The sequence below is a fragment of the Dipodomys ordii genome, unplaced genomic scaffold (genome assembly GCF_000151885.1).
Source record: "Dipodomys ordii isolate 6190 unplaced genomic scaffold, Dord_2.0 Scaffold132, whole genome shotgun sequence".
Taxonomy (NCBI): domain Eukaryota; kingdom Metazoa; phylum Chordata; class Mammalia; order Rodentia; family Heteromyidae; genus Dipodomys; species Dipodomys ordii.
Window position 1 is genome coordinate 1,293,298 of NW_012267348.1, and position 25,292 is coordinate 1,318,589.

Here is a 25,292-nt window from a genome sequence, read left to right on the forward strand (position 1 = left end):
TCAAGCCCCAGTACTGTCACAAAAAATTTAAAAAGAAAAAAAAATAGTACTTATATCGGAATGGCTTGCATTTGTATGGTAGGTAATAGCTTGCTTAAACATATTGCATTTGAATATAAAGTACTATTAATGGAAAACTAAAGGTAGTATTAACTGTCCTTGATTATAAGTCAAAATGTAATTTTATAATACTGAAAATGTTTGTAATATCAGGTCTTTTTTAATATACTTCTAGAAATCTGACCCTGGATATAGAAAGCAATGTGCATTAAATATGATGTTCTTTGTTTTTTAGATTGAAAACTTGCAAGAACAACTTAGGGATAAAGACAAGCAACTGACCAACTTGAAAGACAGAGTGAAGTCCTTGCAGACGGATTCTAGCAACACGGACACTGCATTGGCCACACTAGAGGAGGCCCTGTCAGAGAAGGTGAGCTCTAACTCAAAAGCAGGGAATCAAGATTTAGGGAAACACCATTGGGAGGAGACAATCCAAATACATTAAATTTTTCTACTTCTCCCATTCCTGTACTCCCTCTAATCCTAGCTGATCCTACATCAGCCCTCTGACTAGATTTGGCATACTGTAGCATCTTTTTGAAGTGCATTCTTGGCCCTCCTGAAAAACTGTCACCATCTTATCAGTGTGCTTAGGATGGTATACATGAAAATCTTTCAACCTGGTTCTATAAGGTTCATCCATCCTATTCTGGCTCTTTTGTAGTCAGCACTACTTGACTCCCATGCTTCTGCTGATGCCTTCTTTCCATTATTTCCAATACTTACCCCATTTCTCTTCCCTGGATCTCTGTGCTCTAGCTATGTGGCCTTCTCCATTTTCAAGTGCACTGTGCTTTCTCGTGCCTCAGATACTTTGAACTTGCTCCTATCTAGACTTGAAAATGCCTTCCTGTCTGTGTATTTAATTCTTTCTTTACAAGTAGGTTGCACAGGAGTCCAGACTATGGCCTTTGCAGATAGATTGTCTTGAGTTTAGATCCCAGGTCTAGTACTTACTATTTTTGGAAAACCTCTCAGTTTGTCAGTGTATTCATCTATGAAAAGTGATACTAGTGGATTATGTTGAGGAGAAAATGTATTAAGATACAAAATATATTTAAAACTGGGCATTATAATCACACTTGCAATCCTACCTTCTCAAACTATGGTTTTAAGCTACCACAGGCGTTAATGTTTCCCAGAATTCATGTTTACCAGACACAGCTGGGCTGTGTCTGTGGCTCAAGTGGGAGTTCCAGCCTTGAGCAAACAAACTAAGCAAATTTGAGGCCCTGAGTTCAAGCACTAGTAATGCCAACACAAACAAATGAACAAACAAATAAGTACATATAAAATAGTAAGTTTACCAGGGATGAAGATATGGCTCAAGTGGTAGAATGCATGCCTAGAAAACATGAGGCTCTGAATTCTGAGTTCAATCTCTAGTACCACAAAATTAAAACAGCAACAAAAAAACCACAGTAGGGCTGGGAGGGTGGCTCTTTGGTAGAGTGCTTACCTTGCATGTATGAGGCCCTGGTTTGTTTCCTCAGCACCACATAAGCAAAAAGAAAAAAGCTGAAAGTGGCGCTGTGGCTCAAGTGGTAGAGCGCTAGCTTTGAGCTGAAGAGCTGAGGGACAGTGCCCAGGCCCAGAGTTCAGGCCCCACGACCTGACCCAAAAAGAAAAAAAAAACCACAGTAGATAAGAGTTATAGCTATTGTCAATCATTTCCTTATTGATATCTCCTAGATATTCTTATTATGTTTTCTGAGCATCATAAGATATTCAAGGGCTCCTATAATCGCAATTGCTCATACACCTGTTTTTGTATGGTTAGTCTTCTCTACTAGCCTCCAAATCCGATCTGATCCCTGTATGTTTTAGCTTGTCATCTCCCACTCAAGGATAGCACAATTGCAACAAAACCTTTATGGAAGCTGCTGGTGATTGTTGGATATTGACTGAGTGATTTCCCACCTCCCACTCCCCAGCTATGTGACAGATGCTGTAATGGTCACTGGGATATAGCAGGGAAAAAAATGGGCAAAACTCCAGCTGTCATAGTTTATAGTCTAATAGAGAAGCAGACAATAAATAACTGCATATGTAGAATTTCAGAGAATAAACATTTAAAGGGGTCCAAGGGCTTTTGGGGTGTGGTAACCAAGTGGAGACTAGGAACATGACATTTAAAGAGAGATCAAAAGTATTAGGGGATTAACCATGAGCCCCTCAGCAGGGATAATGTCCTAGGACAAAGGAAGAGTCCTAGAGAAGAACATGTCCAGGGCCTTGTGAGAAAAGATTCCCCCAAAATTGACTTTTAGTCTTTGGAGGATGGGTAGGTATTCTGAGGTCTTCCCTCTAACTTCCAGTTAGAAGGATTGCCTTGAAAAAAAGAAAGAAGCATCATTTTGATGTTTACTGATATTTAAAATGGCTTATAATCTTATTTTATTCTGAATGAATTGGCTAATTCATTATATGGGCACCTATTATAGATATTATCCCTGCCAGTTAATTTCATATGTTGTACACTCAGTGCCAAGGAATTGAGTGAAAACTTACTTTGATATTAGGTATGCAATGTATTTTTACAGTTTTTAATTCTGTTACTGCAATTCTAAAATCAAAGAAATCGACAAATTTAAAAATGTGTATAGCAATCTTGTTAGGTTCTTTGCCCTTCTCATCATATCTGATTTTTTTTTTACACTTTGCTGCATTAGTCTACAAATGCAAAATTCTTCTTTTAGAGTCTCATATAATAGTAATTTGTTTTCATATCTTGGCCCATCCTTGCCACTAAGTGGGAGATCCTGATAAGTAATTTTCATTTTCAAGGCCTCACATTTTGTCTTGGTTGAATGAGGGATTCAGATTAAATGTTTCAAAGATCCCCCAAGTCACTTTATCTTACAGATAATTTCTCTGCTGCTACTTCAGAATTACCAGGAAATACCTGTTGAAATCAAATTGTAGGCCACATCTAAATCTGTTGACTCAAGACCTTGATTAGTGTTTAGTATGAGTACATTAGGCAACTTCTCAGATCTTCGTGATATATGAAAAAATTAAAGTTGTGTACAGGGCCAGGGGTCATGATGATAGAGCAAGGTAGTCCTCTCAGTCCTGCTTAAAAATGATAGGATTATGAATTTAAGATTTAATGATTAGAATTATAAGCTTTCTTGTGAGAATTTTATACAAATGTATAAGTTGCTTTTACAGGGAAAGATATTTTCAGCTTTTTTGGTGATACTGGAGATTGAACTCAAGGTGTCATGCTTGCTAGGCAAGTGCTTTTGAGCCATACTTTCCACCCGTTTTTGCTTCAGGTTCTTTTGTTTTTTGTTCTGGCTAGCCTCGGACCATGATCCCCCTACTTATATCTGACACACAGCTATGATTCCAGGTGTGAACCATGGTCATTCTTTTTGTTGAGAGAGAGACCCTTTTGCTATCCTGGTCTTGAACTATAATCCTCTCAATCTCTGCCTCCAGCTACTTCAACCAGTCCTTCTTTCGACTTTCCAGAGTTTCCTATAGTGTTTTTGTGTGTGAAACTGGGACAGGGAGAAGTTGGCTTGAAAACTTAGAATTTTTCATTCCTTCTGCATTTAGGGGGTGACATCTTATCAGCCCATTCCTACCTCTTGATTTCTTTCTGAAAATTCACAGAAGCAAACCTCTGCTATATAATTTCCTATGTCGTAGATTCTCGGCAGGATTTTGTCTTTTTCCTCTCTAATCACATTAAGATTTTATTTCTCCTAGTTTACTTTTCCCAGCAGTCTGTCATAGTGCTCCTCTTGCTTTAAGTACTTGCTTTGAGGCTGAGATTGCATGGAGAATGGGACACTGAGGTCTATGGGAGACTGTCTGCCTGGGTTTGTCTTTACTGCTTGATGTCTGCATCACCTGGGGCACATGTCCAGCCTGAGACTCCTCAAGGTCACATCTTACAAATTCATGTTTTATTTTGCTTTGTTGTTTTTGTTTTGTTTTTTTGTTGGTCCTGGGGCCTGAACTATGGGTTTGGGCATTGTCTATCAGCTCTTCAGCTCAAGTCTAGTGCTCTACCAGTTGAGCCACAGTGCCACTTCTGGCTTTTTCTGCTTATGTGATGCTGAGGAATTGAACCCAGGGCTTCCTCATGCATGCAAGGAAAGCACTCTACCACTGAGTCACCTTCCCATGTTTTAATGACTTGACCTCCAAGTTTTTTTTAATATATATTTTTTATTGTAAAGATACTGTACAGAGGGGTTACTGTTACATGAGTAAGGTAATGAGTACATTTACTATCAAGCATTGTTACCTCCTCCTTTGTTTTCCCCCTACTATCCCTTTCCTCCCAACCTCCCCAATGCACCCCCCAAAATTGTAAAGTTTGTTTTCAACATAGTGTCTTTTTTATTTCATTTTTCCCCTCTTTTTTTTTGTTATCTTTAAGTAGCTGTACAAAGAAGTTCCCATTCTACAAAACAGGACCCATTGCAACAATGAGATGTACAAGATGAACTTTACAGCTTTGGCTGTGGTGGGGGGTAGAGGTGGGGAGAGAGATGGGAGGGCAGTGATGGGAAGGGGAAACAAAGGAGGAGGCAACAATGCTTGATAAGAAATGTACTCATTACCTTGTTCATGTAATTGTAACCCCTCTGTACGGCATATTCACAATAAACAAACTTGTTAATAAAAAAAAACAGTATATGAGTACAAAGTGTCTGACAACATTGTCAACCATCTCTCCTAACCCATCCCTTCTCTCACTTTTTTCTTTAATTGAGATTAGGTAATTATATAAATTTCACATATTTCACAGTATTGTGGAATAGTGATACTTTCGAGTCACAAACACATTTTAACTTTCACAAGGCTATACAGTTGTGAATCTATACAGTTGTGGTCTATACAGTTTGTGAATTCTATGAGCTTTGACAATACAAGTTCTTTTTTCCACATCAGGTGATGTTTATATTTTTTTCCTTTTCCTTAGTGTAGGCTGTTCCCACTTATTCTATTCCTCCTCCTGGCTTCCCTCTGTTGTGTGCATATATCTACCAAATATATGGTTAAAAACATACAGTCATTTAGCAATGATATGACACAATGGTTGGCTGTCCTTTGTTTCTTGAGTCCTGTTACTTTGCCATATCGTCTTGTATTTTGGCTTTAGCATCCACATATCAGGGAGACCATGTGCTGTTTGTCTCTTTGTTCTAGGCTTACTTTGCTAAAAATAATCTGCTCTAATTCCATCCATTTCCCTAAAATGCCATTATTTTGTCCTTTCTAATGGATGCATAATATTCCATTGTATATAGGTATCACAATTTTTGGTAGTGGAGCATCTAGGTTGTTTCCAAATCTTGACTGTTGTGAACAGTGCTGCAATAAACATGGAGGTGCATGTGTCTTTGTATATTGGTTCCTGTTGCTTGGAGTAGATACCTAGGAGTGATATGGCTGGGTCATAGGGGAGGTCTATATTTAGCTTTCTGAGGTATCTCCAAATTGTTTTTCAAAGTGGTTATATTAGCGTACAATAGTATGCATTCCCACTAGCAGTGCAGTAGGCTTTCTCTTTCTCCGCATTCCCTTCAGCATTTGTCGTTGGCTGACTTTAGGATGTGGGCCATTCTGACAGGGGTAAGGTGGTATCTCAGTGTTGTTTTTATTTGCATTAACCTTACAGCCAGGGATGATGAGCATTTCCTCATGTGTTTCTTTGCCACTTTTATCTCTTCTTCTGAGAAGTCTCTCTTTAGCTCCTTTTTCCATATAATGATTGACTTGTTAGATTTGTGAGAGCTTAGTTTCTTGAGTTCCCTGGATATAATGGATATTAGCCCCTTGTCTGATACTTTGATGGTAAATATTTTTTCCAGTTAGTTGGCAGTCTTTCTAGTTTGTCTGTGCAGAAACTTTTTATTTTAAGGTAGTCCCATTTGTTCAGTCTCTTGTCAATTTTTTATGACCCTGGGACTCTGTTCAGGAAGTTCCTGCCTGTGACTATAAGTTCAAGTGTCTCTCCTACTCTGTCCTGAAGTAATTTCAGAGATTCAGGTTTGATATTAAGGTCTTTATTTCATTTTGAGTTAATGTTAGTGCATGGTGATAGGCTAGGGTCCACTTTCAGTTTTCTGCATGTGAACACCCAGTTTTCCCAGCACTGTATGTCTTTGGCTCCTTTGTCAAATATCCACTGACTTTTTGTGCCAGTACCAAGCTGACTTTGTTACTATGGCTCTATAGTAGAGCTTGAAATCTGGTATCGTGATCCCTCCTGCATTGTTTCATTTGCCAAGAATTGCTTTGGCTATTCTAGGTCTTTGGTTGTTCCATATGAACTTTCAGACTGTTTTCTCTATTTCAGTGAAGTACGTCATTGGGATTTTAATGGGAATTGCATTGAATGTGCATATCAATTTTGGCAGTATAGTCATTTTCACTATGTTAATTCTGCCTATCCAGAAACATGGGAGATCTTTCCATTTCCTGGTATGCTCTATGATTCTTTTTTTAGGCTTTTATCATTTTCATGAAATAGACCCTTTACATCTTTGGTTAGGTTAATTCCTAGATATTTTATTTTTTTGAGGTTATTGTGAATGGGGTTGTGTCTTGATTTCCCTTTCTGCTTGTACATTGTTGGTGTATAGAAAGCTGACTGATTTTTGTGGGTTAATTTTGTATCCTGCTACTTTGCCGAAATGGTTTATAAACTCTAAGAATTTGGGAATTGAGCCTTTGGGATCGTTAAGGTATAAAATCATGTCATCTGCAAAAAGAGATAGTTTAACTTCTTCCTCCCCTATGTGGATCCCTTTAATGTCTTTTTCTTGCCTTATTGCTCTGGCTAAGGATTCCAGAACTATATTGAATAGGAATGGAAAGAGTGGGCATCCTTGCCTTGTTCCTGTTTTTAGGGGAATTGGTTATAGTTTTTCCACATTAAGTATAATATTGGCTGTTGGTCTGTCATATAAGGCTTTTGTTGTTTTAAGGAATGTTCCCTCTATTCCATTTTTTTCCACAGCTTTTAGCATGAATGAATGTTGTTTTTTTTTTATCAAAAGCCTTTTCCACATCAGTGGAGCTAATCACATGGTTCTTGACCTTGGCTCTGTTGATGTGAGGATTACATTTATTGACTTACGTATGTTAAACCATCCCTGCATCTCTGGGGTGAAGCCTACTTGGTCAAAATGTATGATTTTTTTATATGTTTCTGGATTCTGTTTTGACCTCCAAGTTTTATTCACTTCTGGAACTACCTTGACAGTGAATTATTCAATGTTTTGATCTGTTTTGATCCCATCTGGCCCAAGATGAGGACTTAAATGATTAGAAGGACCAGGTTTGGAACAAAAATGAAGGAAATGGTTTTGGTGAGATGCAGTTGGGAATGCTGGTGACAGTACAAGTTGAAAAGTAGATGATTTGCTTCAAAGTGTTTGAAAAATGGTGATGCTCAAGACAAAATAACTCTGAGGGTCCATTTGGTCTCTGAGCACTTCAATTTCAGACCTATTGGCATCTATGCTTTAGCTTTTCACCATAGTGAAGAATATCAGCAAATACAAAGCACTTTAGAGAGATTCCTAAAATGGTGCCCAAATTAGAATGCTAGTATATTTGAGGGGCACAGATTAAACCACTGAACAGGAACTGTCAAGGCTGTCTATCATAGAGTAGTCAATAGAAGATTTTTAAGATTTTAATGTTTATTCTAATTGACATCAACCATTTATAATATCCAGGTAATCTTAACACTTAAGAAACCTCTTTATTCTGAATCTATTCCTTTGCTGTGAATTTTAGGAACCTTTGATATTTAACTATGCTAGAGGTTCTGATGTATTGGAATATCACACTATGACAAAATAAATTTCTCTCCCACACACCCCCCTTTTTTTTGTTCAGTCATGGGGCTTGAACTCTGGGCTTGGGCGCTGTCCCTGAGCTCTTCAGCTCAATGTGAGCACTCTACTGCTTGAGCCACAGCACCATTTCCAGTTTTCGAGTGGTTTTATTGGAGATAAGAGTCTCATGGCTTTCCTGCCTGGGCTGGCTTTGAACTGCGATCCTCAGATCTCAGCCTCCTGAGTAGCTAGGATTACAGGCATGAGCCACCAGTACTCGGCCTCTTCCCCCCTTTTTAAATGTTATAAATGTGTTTAACAACATGAAATTGCCTGCCCAGAAATGAAAATTTTGGATATGTGCAGCATCACTCTGTATTTTTAGGCCTGGATGAGGCAAATTAATCAGTTGTGGCACATGCTGACTTCTCAAATGAGCACTCATGGAAGCCGGCACCAGTACTCTAAGCTAGCCTTGGTTGAGCCTTTGTTGCTTCCCTTAGACTACCTATCCTTGGGGTAGATCATGGGACAAGAGACAGAATAGGACTAAAACCTCAATCCTGTGCCTACAACAGTATCACAATTACATTTAAATTTAAATGTCTTTGTCCCTCACAAATTCCACTTTATTTCACATTTAATTGAAAGCATTGTCTGGAATAAAGCATAACATGAGAAATGAAAAGAGTAGTAAAATTTTGTGAATTCATAAATCATTGTCCGCTGTCCTTTTATATCTGAACATAGTGGTTCCCTTCTTGGTGAATACAAAGCCTAAAACAAGTACACCCAAGAAGTAAAAGAGTGAAGAACGTTTTATTACCTGCAGCAGGTAAAAAGAGCACTAGAGTTATTTGCAGAGCAGTGCCATACTCCAGCAAAGGAAGTATGGAGATATCATTGGGGAGATTACACACATTTATATAGGATAGCACTTTATGATGGGTTCATAACTGAGTATCTTCAGTGTAAGGGTTACAGTTCAATAAGTAAAAGGTGGCATACATATTTTGGGGCATATTTAAGACCACTCAAGATCTTGGAGCACATATTGAAAAAGTGAAAACTACATATAAGAACATTTTGGGCCATGTCCAAGTTGCATGATGAAGTTAGACAGGAATGCTTCTGGGCATACCCAGTTTTCCCTTTGAAGTTCTAGATGTAAAAAAGGAGCTCAGCATGGAAGGACATGCCAGTAATCCCATCCTGGTAGTCAGGAAACTAAACAGGAGGATCTTAAGTGTGAAGCAGGTTATCCTGGACTATATCATAAAAAAACAAGCCACAGAAATAAATAAAACCCTCAAAATAACAACAAAATACCAAAAAAAACCCCCAAAATCCCAACCCTACTCCATCGCCCCAAGTCAGACCCTACCTACTTGAAAGAGTGAGATTGGGAGGAAGCATCATGGTTCTAGATCAGCTTAGACATGCATAGGATCCCTCCTCCCAACCAGTAGCTGGGCATGGTGGTACACACCTCTCATTCAGCTATGATGTGCACCATAAAATAGTTAGTTCATGGTCCAGGTGTACACTTGGGCCAGAAAGGGGAAATATCTCAAAAATAATCAGCACAAAAAAGGGCTAAAGGTATAGCCCAATACCTGCCCTTGGTTCAAACTTGAATACTGCCAAAAAGCCAAAAAGAAACAAAAATGGAAGACAAAAGAGAGGAGGACAATTTGAAGACGTAGGAATTGGCCTAGTGTTGCTTGTGTCACTTTGTTGGCTAATGTTTTATGGGATAGATAAACATATCAGGATCTCTATCCTGTTACCCTGGGGTTGGGTATCCTAGGAAATGTTCTTCCTTTTAATTTCTAGGAACTAATTTGATTATTAAGAGCATATAAAACATGGTATTTCTTACTGAGTTAAAATTGTGTATGGGAGCCAGGTGAGGTAACTCTGTGAGGGACTGCTTGCTTAACATGCAAGAAGCCTTGGGTTAAGCTCCACGATGGCCTAAAAGGAAGACCAAATATGACTTAGCTTTGAGGCTGACACACAGGAGCTCAAAAGAGCCAGTACCCAGTATTTATAACATTGTTTTTTCCTGGGCTTTTCCGTAGCCACCTCACAGATAAGAAGTTGAGAAACCAGATAGTAGAGCCAGAGGCAACTGTAATGCAGTTCCCAACCAGTGATAGCACACAAATTGATTAGACCTATGTAGAGTCAGATGAATAAACAAGGAACACTTGCCAGTGCAAATAAGAACACATTGCTGAAATTTCTGCAAATTAGCTTTTAAGCAAGTAGATCATGGCATATTAGGGACTTTTAATGCATGTTTTTGATATCTGGCCCACATAAGTGATAGTTAAATTAGGTTTGTGATTGACAAGGAAATATTTTGTAGTACTTAATCACCAGTAACTTTAAAAAGAATTACAGGGCTGAATGCTGATGACTCATGTCTCTACTCCTAGCTACTCAGGAGGTTGAGATCTGAGGATCATGGTTTGAAGCCACCCTAGTCTGGAAAGTCTGTGAGATTCTTGCCTCCAATTAACCACCAAAAAACCAGAAGTGGTGTTGTTGGTCAAGCCTTGAGCAAGAAGAGTTCAGGGGCAGCACCCAGGCCCAGAGTTCAAACCCATAACCAACCAAAATAAATCACTATAGTACTTGTTTTTTTTTTTTTTGGAGGAGGTGGGGTGGGCTGAGTCAATAATGCCCAGTCAGTAGTGTCTAAAGCTTCAGCAAATGAGCATATTTTCCTAATGATTTACAGCTTCTGGATGCTAGCATATGTGCTTAATTTTATCTCACTTGCTTTAAAGCCATAGTGATTCACAATTTAAGTTCTACTTCTTCCATCAGCCTCTTTATATGCTTATTGTATGCCAGATAATTTGTCAGGCTATGGGTTAAAAAGAATCATAGAGCTGGGCACCAGTGGCTCATGCCTGTAATCTTAGCTACTAAGGAGGCTGAGATCTGAGGATTGCAGTTCAAAGCCAGCCTGGACAGGAAAGTTCATGAGACTCTTATGTACAATAAGCCACCAGAAAACCAGACATAAAGTGACTGTGCCCAGGCCCAGAGTTTAAACCCCATGACCAAAACAAGATAAAACAAAACAAAAAACAATATAGAATTCCAGGGCTGTTTTCTGGATGGCAGTCTTTGAGGAGATGTTTAGTGAAATCATATGAAGGAAGCCTAGTGGGAAAAATATCAGGTGATGTGGTCAGATAGGATTATGGAAAGTTTCTAAACAGTGAGATGACATGATCATTTGGGAGCTTTAGAAATATGACTCCAACATCTATGTGGTGCAAGAAACAGAATAGAGAGGGCCTGGTCGCCACCTGACCAGTTGTACTATAAGCAGAAGGTAACAGAAAGGACTGAAATGGTTAAAACCACAAGAGACCTCCTATGTACTGTGATTATTCTTTTATAGATCACCTAGAATCCACTCTTGATTGTCACAAACAGGGTAAAATAAATCTGTACCTGGATTCAAATAGGAACAAATACACCCAATTAAGAGACTCATTTCTTCTCTACCAACCCCTTGTTACAATACTCTACTTCTTTTAGAATGATTTTAAATAATTGCTTTTTTTTTTGCTCTTCAATAGCATTAGATACCTAAATGGTTATCATTGGAGTAGTATAATTCCTTCCTCAAGGGATCTTAAGTCACAAGCAAAGTGTTCAGAATAACTTCTTTCCTGATTAAACACTGTTTTACAGTTGTCATGTATCTGGCATTGTCTTGAACTGTGTATGTACAAGAATACTGAAGTTAATATTAGGATCCTTAAGAAAGTTGTTGCAACAATTCTTTTTGTCTCTCTCTATTTTTTGTCTGGTGCTGAGGTTTGAACTCAGAACCTTAAGTATGTTAGTCATACACTTGAGTACTGAGCTACACATTTCCAGCCCATGTACCAACACTTTTTCATGTGACCATGCAAAAAGAAGCTCACGAAAGTATTGAATCATTTGATATAAGTTTCAGGACCTTAACTCAAGTTTCACCAAGATATAATGTTTCCCTTCCCCCAAAGGCTCTTACTTAGATTTCAGCCAGAAACGATAGGTTTAGAAAACATGTCTACCAGAGTAGTGTTTTTGTTAATGTCAAAGACAGATAGGTCCTCTTATCTCCTTGAGTTGTTCCTGTCATATGCTTGTGACAATGTGGTCTTAAGATCATGGCTAAGTGTCAGATGCCCTGAATGATGAGTTAGGCTTTCTGGGTCACCTTGTATTGAAACTGGAGTTTTAGACCCTAGACATGTCATGTCCAGCTACTTGCACCTATTCCAAGGTTAGAGAAAGGAGATTTATCAACATGAATGGATACATGATGACAGTACTTTAGTTCATCTTCAGTTATCTTTTGGGTGCAAACATGAGCTATATATTTAAATAGACTATAAACTGGAAGTAGGGACAGAGATATATACTGCATAATTATTAAACATTTCTGGTCATGGGTGTGTCTCACTGGTCAGAGGGGGCAGCAGGTTGTCTAATAGTACATTGTCTCAGAATTGATCCTTGTGGAGTATCATCTCAGTTACTGTTATTTGAGGTTCCAGAGAAGTTGTTGCTTTCATCACTTGAAAGGAGCAGTCAGGTCCCCATGAGATATTACTCCTGCTCCAGGCATAGTAGCATCAGAATAGGTAATTGCCCTCATTGGGGGAGGATGTCTATTCTACCCTAAGGCTCTGCTGTTCCTTGTCATAAAGATTTTTTTTATCAATTCTCCCTTCCTGGGTTCTGAAGTGACTGTGAAATGAATGTCTTAGAACAAAGGACATAGATAAAAAAATAGTGGCTGGGTTGACAAACTTTTCTTCTGCTTTTTTTTTGTTGTTGTTGTTAATTCCTGGACCCAAGTAAGGGGTCAGTGCTTTTCAGCCATAGAAGCCCTTTTGCATCTGTTACAGGATGAGTCAGCTGTCCTCTGAGCTCTGGGTGGGCTTACCTCTACATTGTCACCAGTTGTTATGATTATGCACTAGAGATTATGATGAAGACTGATTAAGAACATTATACAACCCAGCACAGAGTAAGCCCTCAATTCAAGAAAGCTTTGAATTTTTCTCAAACCAGAGTCTAGGAGTATCTGTTGATTGTCAAGAAGCTACTGATAAAAATACAAAAGGAAATATCACCAGATACACTGAGAAACAACACCAAAAGCAACACATACACATACATATACAGTAGACTAAACTAAAGAATGTTTTTTGATGCCAAGTAAGGAGGCAAAACAAAGAGGGCTGAGTCAAAAATCAGTTCTACGTTTATGCAAGGCTTCAACAAGTGTGATGTCTTCGTGCCTGAACCTCTCTCCTCTAGAATGGCTCTAAGAGTTTCCCACTTTCCACCATAAATTAAGTATGGCCACAGAATTTTAATTCTGTAATGCTAAAATTTATAAGCAATTCAAAAGTTGTATTGATTGCCTTTCATATCTGCTCATATTGTAGATCCTTTTTCTATTCACCCAATTTTCCGTTTCTTGTATTGATTCTTATGTGCATTTTTAAGATATTTTTATCTCTTATTTTCTCTTTTTTTGCGGGGGGGGTCGGTCATGGGCCTGTATCTGGGCCTGGACGCTGTCCTTCAGCTCTTCAGCTTAAGGCTAGCACTCTACCACTTGAGCCACAGCGCCACTTCTGGCTTTTCTCTTTTTGCTTATGTGGTGCTGAGGAATCGAACCCAGGGCCTCAGGCATGCAAGGCAAGTGCTCTACCACTGAGCTACCTTCCCAGCCCCTCTCTTATTTTCTCTTATTTTGACTACATGTACTGATGTATTCTCCCCACTTCTTTGATGGTTGCCTCACAGGAGAGAATAATCGAGCGCTTGAAAGAACAGAGGGAGAGAGATGATCGGGAAAGACTAGAAGAAATAGAATCCTTCCGAAAAGAGAACAAAGACCTGAAGGAGAAGGTCAATGCTCTACAAGCTGAACTGACAGAGAAAGAGGTGAGTTTGGAAAAACAAATGAACTGACTTGATAGTCTCACAAACCCATATTCCTTATAGCTGGAAGAGAGTAGAGACTTAGTTGGAAACCTTAGGGAATTTAGGACTTTTGTGTGAATACTTAAGGAACTGAGTAACCCTTCTCTTGGAAAAATTGCTTTTGTTCAAAGGAAAATGTTCCTATAATGTCCTTCATTGATGACGCCTATGGATATCTTCTTTGTTCTGCTAGCTGTGTATACAGTCTGCTTCATGAAACTCTTCCTTGTGACTCACCATACTTGTGGTGTTAAAAGGAGACATATTTTTTCAGAGTCCCATGATCCTTCGCTTGAGGAGGATAACAACTCCACTTGATTGGGTGTCTGTCAGGTGTTAATACTTGTGTTGGGTCCTTTCTCACAAATAGATCACCTAATATCCTTAGCTTGGATATTGTGACACCATGCTCAACACAAAAGATGTAGGTTAAATGTGTCACTTCTTGTGCAATATTTTTATATTACAGTAAATAATTTAAAAGTGTTCTCATGCAATAGCAAACAAATGTAGAAAGTAGATGCCACCTGTGTTTTTACAAGACAATATACCTATAAGACTTTAATTGATTAAAGGTGTCGAAGGGGATGCTTTGATTCATAAAACTCTTCTCCATTCTCCAAGTGATACCTATAACCTTTTCACGAGGAAACATTGGTAGATATGTGAGCCAATAGGCAAGAGGCAGTCATACACATCTTTTCTCCAGTCTCTACAACTTTGATACATGTACAACTGGTCCTTTCACACTTTGTCTAATGAAAGTGTCCATCTTCTTTAGCATTTTTCAGACCCCTTTGCCTTGCTGCATTGTCCCAGTGCACTGTGTTCTCTTTCTCAGATCTATAGGATCACTTCATCCTTTGGATGTTGATAATATTATACAAATTAACGTTCTGTGTAAATAGAGAATGCACAAAGGAAAAGTTTTGATGAAAAATGAGTTAAGAAGAAATCTAGAAGCAAAATTCATATCCCTGAAATGTATTTCCACTAGTTTTTCTCCATGCCCCTGCATATCCTCATCAAGTTATCACTGAGCAACCTCCCCAGCTATGCCCACTAGTGTTTTGATGGGAGATTATTTATTTGACATGAAAACAAAGATGTAAGTCTCTTTCTTCTATTTCATTACTACTTTTCACTTGGTGGATCTATACTTGTAGTTAGTCTATGAGAAAGAAGCACAGATAATTTGTTCTCATTTGTTAAGTTCATTCTTTGCTTTATAGAAGTGTTATTTGTGGAATTGTACTCTAAAATCAATGCCTGCACTTCTCAAAGGAGGTCTTGATGACATGGTAGAGAATGAGCTTGGTGTGAAGTATTTTCATAAACAATATCAATACTGAACAAATCCTAGCATTTCAAGAACCATTTAGTATTCTGGTATCATTATACATCATTGGCACCAGGCTGGCAAGGGTCCATGAGGGAGGGTTCCACCAAACAAACAGACCTAGATTAAGAAATCTTACTAGATCAATAAATTAATTTCAAGGAATGGATTTACAAAGTAATGGGGGTAGGAAAGTCTAAAATGTGTAGAGTGGGCTAGGAGGAGAAGCTGAACTCTTGAGGCAGAAGCTGATGCGGTAACCCACAGTTGGAATTTTTCCTCCTTTGAGTTCTGCTCATAATAATGGAATCATGGCCACTCAGAGTACAAATGCAGTCTCCTTCATTCAATTTCAGCTGATTATAGATGCTGGTCATATCTACACAATCATGGCCACATCTTGATTAATAACTGGGTGTATAATGTAATCAAAATAAGGCCGGGCATTAGAAATGGCAATGTAAATATCTGTAAAGAACAACTTTCAAGTTGCACTTAGCAGGGAACTTGTATTTTATTTGTGATGATTGTATGTCTTTACTATGAAAAAGATGAATGTATTATGAAGTCTTCTATTATATCTGTAGGTAGGATATTCTAAAGAACACTGAAATTAGTTGTAATCTGAGTTCAAGAATTATCTGCCTTTAACAGCTAGGGAACCTTTGACAAGATGCTGAACTAATTTGGGCATATGTTTCCTCAACTGAGAAACAAAGATAGCTAAAGTAGTTAGGAGGGAGCATCTTGTTCAGATGATGACCTTCATCATCAAGGTCATTCCTGTGTCTATGAAATATCATAGCATGAAGTATTAGATAACATCATTATTTACTGAGAATCCATGATATTTTTAATGTCTTCCTCAGTGCTGCAAATGGATAAAAATGAAATGTACCCAACTGACTTCAGGAGTAACTAGAACATTTTCATCACATGTTGTTAGCTATTTCATAATTGAGAATGAACATTACCTATTTAGAGTAATCCAAAGATATGTAAATATTTCTTAATTTTTAGAATTCTAACAATACAAGCAAACTCTTAGTTTCTAGATATGGTTGATAACTGGACTGATAGAAGTAAGTCATATTTGAGTTAGGGAGATCCATTCTATTTGTCAAACATGGATGGAACATAGGAGTACTTTACTCTAAAATACTTTTATCTTGATTCTCCATAAAGTGTTTGTAAAACTAGTAATAATTTATCTGTCACAGAAATGGAATTAATGAAAATTTAATAAAATATTTCTTTTACTTTTATTTATTTTTAAATTATTTTTATTATAAAGATACTGTTTCCCTTTATGGGTAAAGCATTCAATTTGGTATTTTCTTTCATATTTGTCTATATGAATTAGCAGCAATAAATATAAGCAGAAGGTTTCAGGTGTTGGTTTTGTCATGACATGTAAAGACTACTGTTGGACATAAATCAAGACCTTCAGAAGTGAAAAGTGCTTTGACTGACCATAGCATTTACTCACATTTGATTCTACAGCAATTAGATCCTCTTCTGTTCTGTAAGTTGGCCAACTTTAATTTCCTGGCCAGAAATAACTATTGTTACCTTAGTAAGACTGTATTTACCTTTTCTGTGTAATAGATACCTTATTGCTATGTATGAAATCAATGTATTCAGATTGAAGACATTGCTAGAGAAATTGCAGTGTTTTACTTACCAGCATTATTTTTCTTTCAGTCTAGTTTAATTGACCTCAAAGAACATGCATCTTCATTAGCCTCTGCAGGGCTGAAAAGAGACTCCAAATTAAAGTCTCTAGAAATAGCCATTGAACAAAAGAAAGAGGAATGTAGTAAATTGGAAGCACAGTTAAAAAAGGTAAGTGAAGTCTTAGAAAAAAATCTACACTCATTTTAAGATGACTTTGTAAAATGGGAAGGAAAAGACATTTTTTTCAAAGGAAAGAAATTCCTTATCTTTTTCTGTTTGCTGATAAAAGAATTAATTAAACACTCTTAACATTATTCCTAAGAAATCTGTACCAAATCTGTCTGTGAACCTAAAAGATTATCTTAGGTTTCCTGTCTAAAGAAAACTTGAAAAATAAAAAATTGTAGCAGAGGTAAAAAATATAAAATCCAGCCATTATTCTCTGGGCAAATCTCAACTATCAAAAGAGATGATGAATGGAAATGTTTGTAATAAAGCAAAGAGTCCAGGTGGTCCCACTATACTTAGATAAAATTTTACTACTTTCAGGAAAAATCACCTTTTGTATTAGAAACATGCAAAAGTTTGTCTTCAGACATTAAATTTCTAGAAACTCACCAAAGTAGTCAAATCCCTGGCATTTTTGTAATATGACTGTTTATAGAACCCAAAACAATCTTACTGTCTAAGAAAGCTTATTATATAAAAGAAAGCTTTGGAAAAGAAACAAGACCTTTACATTGTGGCATTCACATGTTTTCTCTGATCAAAACATTTTGTGGAGTGCATTTTCAGTCATGCATTGTTCCTTTGACTTTTTCCCTATGTTGTTTGGTTCGTCTGCCCTCATTGTTCACATAAAACTCATAACATTATGAGTTTAAGCATTTTGTTCCCCTTTGATAACTTACAAATGTATTCAAAAGTGATAAGAATCTAAACATTCAAATTAAGATATAACTTGAATATGTATAACTCATAACAACTTGAATGGGGATTTATTAGTCAGAATAATGAAAATAAATGACATGGAAAGTCAAGGATATAAAGAAATCACATCCTATAGAGAAATTATTCTGGATATTTAAATATTTAATATTCTACTTTGTATGATGTGCTATGTAACTGAACTATGACTACACAGGATGTTAGGAAATTATAATGAGCAATTTCACATGAAGAAAGTTTTCCTATGGAAAAAGATAAACATATAGAATAAAGCTCTTTATAAAAATGTGTATTAAGTCCATTTCACAGCCCACTCACTATATTCTCTTATTTCAAGAAGGACTATTAGGGGCTGGGAAAGTGGCTCAGTGGTAGAGCGCTTGCCTTGCATACCTGAGGCCCTGGGTTCGATTCCTCAGCACCACATATGCAAAAAGAAAAAAAGCAGGAAGTGGCGCTGTGGCTCAAGTGGTAGAGCACTAGCCTTGAGCTGAAGAGCTGAGGGACAGAGCCCAGGCCCAGAATTCAGGCCCCACGACTGGACCCCCCCCGAAAAAAAAAGGACTACTAACAGTATATGAAAGAGTTGTCCATTTGATGTTTAAATGGAGATTGACTTAGCCAAATATTCATTGGGGTATGAAATATATTTTTGACACATATAAATGAGTTCTAAAATTTGATGTACATGCATATGCATATCAAGAAATCAGCTTAAATACATTTTAAAATAAAACAACTTTGTGATTATAATACACAACTAAAGATGACTTTCTAAAAGAGAGAGATTCTGTGGCCCCCTGTGCTGGTCCTCTGCCTTATCCTTCCTCAACTTGAGTCCCAGGGAAGATCCAACATAGAGCTGAACTTGAAAGATATGATAGCTCACATGAGCTGTCATAGAGAGAAGAGCATTCAACTTTATGATTTCTGCAGATACATGTTCAGAATTCTCTCTTATAGTATAAGCCATCCATACAATTTGAAATCCTTTAGTCACTAAAAGGAAGAGGTTCACATATAATGATTATAACTCCCATGTACATGACTTGATTAGTTTAATAAATCAACCTCTATGCAATTCAATATAGTTTCCTTCAACATAGCTGTGGTTTGCCCAAGAGATCATTTACAGTGTGTGTTTTCCTTAGGTTCTTAGGTATACACCATTTGCTGGAATTCACAGACCAATCTTGTAAATATTTTAGTATTATTCTTGACAGCAGCTTAACATTCTACAATGTTACCAGAATTAAAGTGACAAATATGGTTGTCTTACTATAAAGGAATTATTTAATTTATGAAATGATACTTATTAATACTTATTTCTAAGGATTAATATAATCTTTGCTTATACTATCTTATAAATGCATAGTACAGTTAATTTAAATAAAGTAATGATAATTTAAATATTTTTATGCCTAACCTGCAGACACTGTGTTGTTATTTTTGGCTTTCTAGCATTAACTAAATTCAAAAGTTAGAAAAAAAATTCAGCAAGTCTTTAATTTCTGCTAATAAATAGTTGCATATAAACCTCAAGTACCCATCACCTTAAAAAGAATTGAGTTCTACATGAAATATTTGAAAATATAAGCCAACAGTATGTGAATATACATATAAACACATCATTTACTCATGGAAAAATAAGCAACTATAAAAGCTTCTGGAGAGTTTGGACCTCCTTTTAAATAAAAGGGTATGTGACTTGTGAATTAAATATAAAGGTTTAGTAAATGAAAGTTGAAGACATAGTAGTTTTATTATGTCATAAATATACCATAAGTTTACAGTGGAATTTTGCTTAAGATATGAGTATCTAGATACTTTTGCCAATAAAATACACATAACATCATAGATCTGTTTCATTAACAGAAATCTTGCCTGCCTGTGACAGTGAAATCCAAATAGTGATTTTAATGTGTTTTTGTCTAGTTGACAGTAGTTGACATTGATAAATAGTTTTTATAGAAAAGTTTGTGAAGAACGCATAGGCAGGTTTTACCATTTCCTATTTTGTGTGAATTTAAGATGTCTTCAAATACTTTGTGATGAAAACTGGTTGCAGGCAAAAAAGGAACTCTACATATTTCATCCCACCTCTTAAAAATGATGTACATGTTCATGTGTGAGGAAATCTTTCCTAGTATTAATGAGAGTGATTAAATAATGCCAACCAAATAATGCCTTACTGCTACTTACATATCATGCTTCATAATTCTATGCATTCATCTCAAGTAGATATCCAGGGTTGTGAGGAATCTATTGACATGTGCATCACAAAAAACTTTTGAAAGGCTCAAGGTGTAGAAGTCAATTGATGTGTATGATTAAAAATCACTTAAGAAGCAACAGCAATCAAAACTGCTGTGCTTTATGCTCTTCAATAATTTTTCCAATGATTGTTGTGTTTGAGGAGGGGTTTTCAACTAATAATAGCATTATTTACTTAATTTAACTTGAAGAAATAGAAATTGCAACACATAAAGGGCACATCTCAGTTCAAAGCGATGTAATTAATAATTCTCCTCTATCTCACCTTCTATACCTGGATATGAACCCCAAGGTAATAGTGTAGGTATTCGAGAAATGCAACTTGAGGGTCCTATTTAAAATAATAATCACTGCATTAACATCTCTATATGGAACTGACAGGTGTCAGACTTTCTAAAGCACTCAGAAAAGTGTATTTTTCTAAACTAATTCTGAGCTAACAGAATGGACTGTTATTGAAGAGTGAAGAGTGGACAATACCAAATGTAGTTCCCTTCAGTCTTCCTATTGACTACATTTTCTTTTTCCTCTTTAAGTTAATATGATAATGTCTTGCTAACTAACATTTTGTTCTTGTTAGCATTCCATTAGCTAATCTATATTTTTTGAAGTTTGGCTAACTAGAAAAGTCAGGCTTACATTCATATGAAAGAAGAAATGATAAGAGTTAATTAATCTTTTATTATTACCATCTCTGCAGCTTAGGTAATAACATTGTTGGCTTGACCAAAAGTACTTGTGATTCGTGGCTGGAGGCCTCACTTCATGTATCATCAGAAGTGGACAGCTTTCTTTATTTCATGGGTTATTTAACTTGAGAAAGGGAAAGTAACACAAACCTTAAATTTCATATTCCAGCTATTCTTTTTTAGGAGCCAAAGTCAACATTTGTATTTCCCTAGAGCCTCTCACTTTCACTGTGGAATGTTTAGAAACTGAAATTTCTTCTTATTTTAACAACCAGCTCGTTTGTGCAAATGCACTGGATTTATTGAGCTAATGCTGTTTTTCTGGATCTTTCCTTCTTTCCCTGTCTGTGCTTCAAATGCCTCCCCACCTTTGCAATGTAGCAAGCTGAGCAGTTGTTCAATCAGATGTACAACCCAGTAAGTCATTTCTGAAAGTTCCCGCTGTAACATATCAAAGCATGAGGATCCATCGACCACATGTCATACTATGCCATAATCGGGAGGTTTTGAAAGTATTTATTAGGCTCTTCCCATTTCCGTTCTGTCAAAAGAAATGACCTATTCAGAGGCCATTGCTATTTCTTTTGAAAGTTAAAAGTTTAGAGCTCAAGGAAATATTGCCAGCTCTCATATTTCCTCCTTCCTAACTTCAGCTCTAAGGCTATAGAGAACCAAGAGTTAGATGAAGATCTAGGTTCATAGAATTCTTCCTAAAATCCTTCAAATACAGACCTACCTATATTAACAGGAATAGTACTAATAAAATATCCAGCAATTCAATGTATATTATATTCATAAGCTAGATGTTAAAGTAGGTTTAAATGTAAAATTAGGGCTATGCTCTTTGAGATTATAAATGTCTAACAGAATTGTAAGTTTTTTAAGCATCAGTTAGTTGAGGTCAAGTTATTATGTGGTATCCTGATAACAGAAAATAGGAATTCTGATTACAGCTTGTATACAAAACTAGGTAACTAATGAAAATATTTGTTAAATGGTCCATATGCACTACAGTAGAATGGTCCATAGTACTACAATAGACAAGCTTTTTTGTTTTGTTTTGTGAGCTCAAGTGGCTTACCAAGAGCTTTACTATATAAAGATGGATAGAATTTCTCAATTGACAGATGTGATCTTTCTGTCCAACTTATAAATTCCCATAAAAGGAAAGGGCATAGGATAAAAGAAACAATTTAGCCAATACATTTTTCCTTGTTAAACCATTGTTCCAGAATACTTGCATGTAGTTAGATTTAGCCCTTCATCATAATAAATTTTATATTTTCACACAAGATTCCCAAAGTCCTGACAGAGCATCTTTATAACCTTTTCTCTGGTGTGGATTTTGACGGAGCAGCAAAACTAATCAATCAGTTTACTCTTTTAGGATATGAAGGACAGATTGCTTATTCCGGCAAGAACAAAAAGTCAGTAGGACCTTAGCAGAAATTTACTATCTCTGCCTGGATAGGTAGGATCAAAGAAATAGCTCTGTTAACTTTTAGACCATTCCAGATACTGATGACATGGGCTCATCAACTTTTCCTTCACTTCAGCTCAGTGATGGGTCTCCAACATGCCTAAAACTTTTCAGACTTGAGGTAACGAATTCAAAAGGCCTTGACTGACTTTCCTCCCCATTTTAATTAAGCAAAGCCATTGATTTGGCATCCTGGGAAAAAAGCCAACTCTCATTATTTTAACTCCCTCTGTCTGCAGATATTCTCAGGGTCCAGTTCTTTTTTGACTCAGAGGGATGTAGCATGATGGATTTTTTCTTTGCTTAAGATTTTTAAAAAATAAATATGATTTTTCTAGTTTTAAAAGTAATAGATAACCAGTTGAAAATTTATGAAAATATAAATGGATATAAGCAAAAATAGGGGGAAAACAGAATGGCTTACTACAGAGATAATCCTAAGGAACACTGAGTTGCTCTCTTCTTTGGCACCTTTGGGTGGTTTTGCTGTCATCTCTTTTTTCTTTCTTTCTTGCCTGTCTTTCTTCCTATTCTTTGTTTTTCCTTCCTTCCTTTTCTTTTCTCATTTTTCCTTACCTAATACTCTATTTCTTTTTATCAAATTGTGTCATGCTATTTATTCAGTTTTCTATCACTTGTTTTTATACAACTTATTAGAATTTTCTCATATAATTATTGTTTCAGAATACTCTTATTTATTCCACAAATTTCAGTCACTATTTTCCCCCTTAATCTAATGGTATAAATAATGCTCTTCAAAGAGTCTTTCTAGATTAGATCCTCTCTCTCTCCCTCCTTCCCTTTCTTCTTTCCTCATAATGAATTTACTTCTGGGCTAGTGATTTTAAGAAGCTCCCAACAGTTCCTGCTGCATTGCATTTCATAGAAATTTTGTGAATGCACACGTGTCACAGCACTTATTAAATGGGGCCTTTGGCCCACACTGTGCCTCACATTAAAAATGGCCATTTTAGATAACTTTAGCCATGCTTAGGGGGAATGTTTGTTTGTTTTTCCTTTTTAAGTTTTTCCTCTATAATTAGTAATGAGGTTTAAGTTTTAAATGCACTTACTAGCTTTTAATATTAATACTTTTTTCTTCAGTAGATTGTTCATCTACATCTTTGCAGCCCTTGAATAGCATTTACTGGTTTGTTCATTGGTTCACATGAGATATTCTGTGCTTTATTTAAAACTTTGTTCAGCTTTGTAGAAATTATTTTGAACTTTTTTATATGTAAAGGGAACTGTTTCAGAATTCTTGTCCTGAGATTCTCTTGAGGAGCTCCTCATTGCCTTTATTCTTCAAAGTCATTCTCTGATTTTACTCACCTATATCTAAAATTTTTTGAATATTATTTTTTACATCAATCCAAACCTTTTATCATCTTCAGTATATTTTAATTAATATTAACTGCATTTTTCTAAATTACCAACTAATTAGTACTGTTTATCAGATAACTACTTCTTTATCCACTGATTGTAGTACTAATTTGTTGAATACTAGGCTCTTGTAGTCTGTCTCTAAAGCGCTGTTCACTTTTGGTTCTTCCTTATTGGGTCAAAAATTTAATGACATACCATCATTTACTTGTTTTATTTTTAGGGCTGTTTGTTTGTTGTACAAAGGCGTTATAATTCCATAAATTGGACTTTATGTACTTAAGAAGAACTTTTTTTTTTGTTTGCTGGTAATGGGGCTTGAGTTTAAGGCCCTGTGCTCTGGCTCAGCTTTTGTGATTAAGGCTGGTGCTCTTCTACTTGAACCACACATCTACTTCTGGATTTTTGTGGTTAATTGGAGAGAAGAATCTCTGGGATTTTCCTGATGGGCTGTTTTTGAACCGTAATCCTCAGATATCATCCTCCTGAATAGCTAGGATTACAGGTGCCACACATGCCCAGCATTTAATAATATTTAAAAAAATTATTTTAAGTTGTTGTAGAAAGGGTAGGTATCCTCTAAGCATATAATAGAACAAATTTTACTGCAATTATTTTGGCTTTTGTTTCTCCATTTTATAATTTTATAAACTTCCTCTCATCATTTCAATTTAATTTCAAGATTATTTTGTCAGTTAAAAACACAATTGTTGGTGATTTCATTTGAATTATGTTCATTTTTAACAGTGATTTGATCATGATTGATATATTTCTATAATTATTTCACCCTTTTCACAAACTTCATTTAAGAACTTTTAAAATTTCAAGGTTTCATGTTTTGTTTTGTTTTTACAATAAAGTTTTGTCATTTTCCTTCTGTGAGTCCTGGAATATTTCTACTTAAAGTATGTCTCTTTTTTTCAGTCGCTATTGTAAATAATCTATTTCTCCTTTTTATTTGTAACCAGTTATCAGTCCATAGGAAGTTTCTTTTATTCTGGTATGTTTGTTTTGAATATGGCCACCCTCACATTTTTTGGTGAATTATACTGTAGTTGTTTTTTTTATTACATAGGAAAAATTTACAGTTAGTTCTGTGTCAGTGTGTACTCCATCAGAATAGTCAGGGATTAAGCTTTAAACCTTTCTGCAAGTATTTTCCTCTGGAGTACAAATAAACCACTTGCTTTTCTCCTCCCTGTACTGTAGACTGTTCATTGTACTCAGTGATGTTATTTCTTAGAAAACTAACCTTTTGCCTAATTACTTCTTATAATAACTACCTTTCTGCAGCTTAACTAGCAGTCTGAGGGAGTTAACTGTACTGCTGGGGGAGTTCATCTTGTCATTGTACACTCTTTGCAGGTTATCTTCAGTGGAGTCCTTTTTCTTCCCTTTGTTCTTAGTTCTAGACAAATAATATGGTTTTATCATCAGTTTCAAATACCTTCTTTATTGTGCCCCTAGTGATTATTCTGTTCTGAGATGGTATCCAGAGTCTTTCATAAATTTTTAATAACTCTTTAGACCTTTTGTTTCCTCAATATAGTGCTTTGCATGGTATCTTCATTGCTGCAAGGCTCACTGAACAAGCAACCTTGCTACTA

At 36.3% G+C, this 25,292-nt stretch overlaps 1 protein-coding gene across 1 annotated transcript in view; it reads left to right on the top strand.

Annotated features, from left to right (window-relative positions):
- The window catches only part of Erc2 (ELKS/RAB6-interacting/CAST family member 2), a 784,984-nt gene that overhangs the window by 453,208 nt on the left and 306,484 nt on the right, over positions 1 to 25,292 (top strand). Inside the window, exons 7-10 of the mRNA XM_013030719.1 lie at positions 296 to 433; positions 13,716 to 13,856; positions 16,939 to 17,079; positions 21,204 to 21,239. Coding sequence (XP_012886173.1) covers positions 296 to 433; positions 13,716 to 13,856; positions 16,939 to 17,079; positions 21,204 to 21,239 — 456 coding nt within the window. The remainder of the gene's footprint in view (positions 1 to 295; positions 434 to 13,715; positions 13,857 to 16,938; positions 17,080 to 21,203; positions 21,240 to 25,292) is intronic.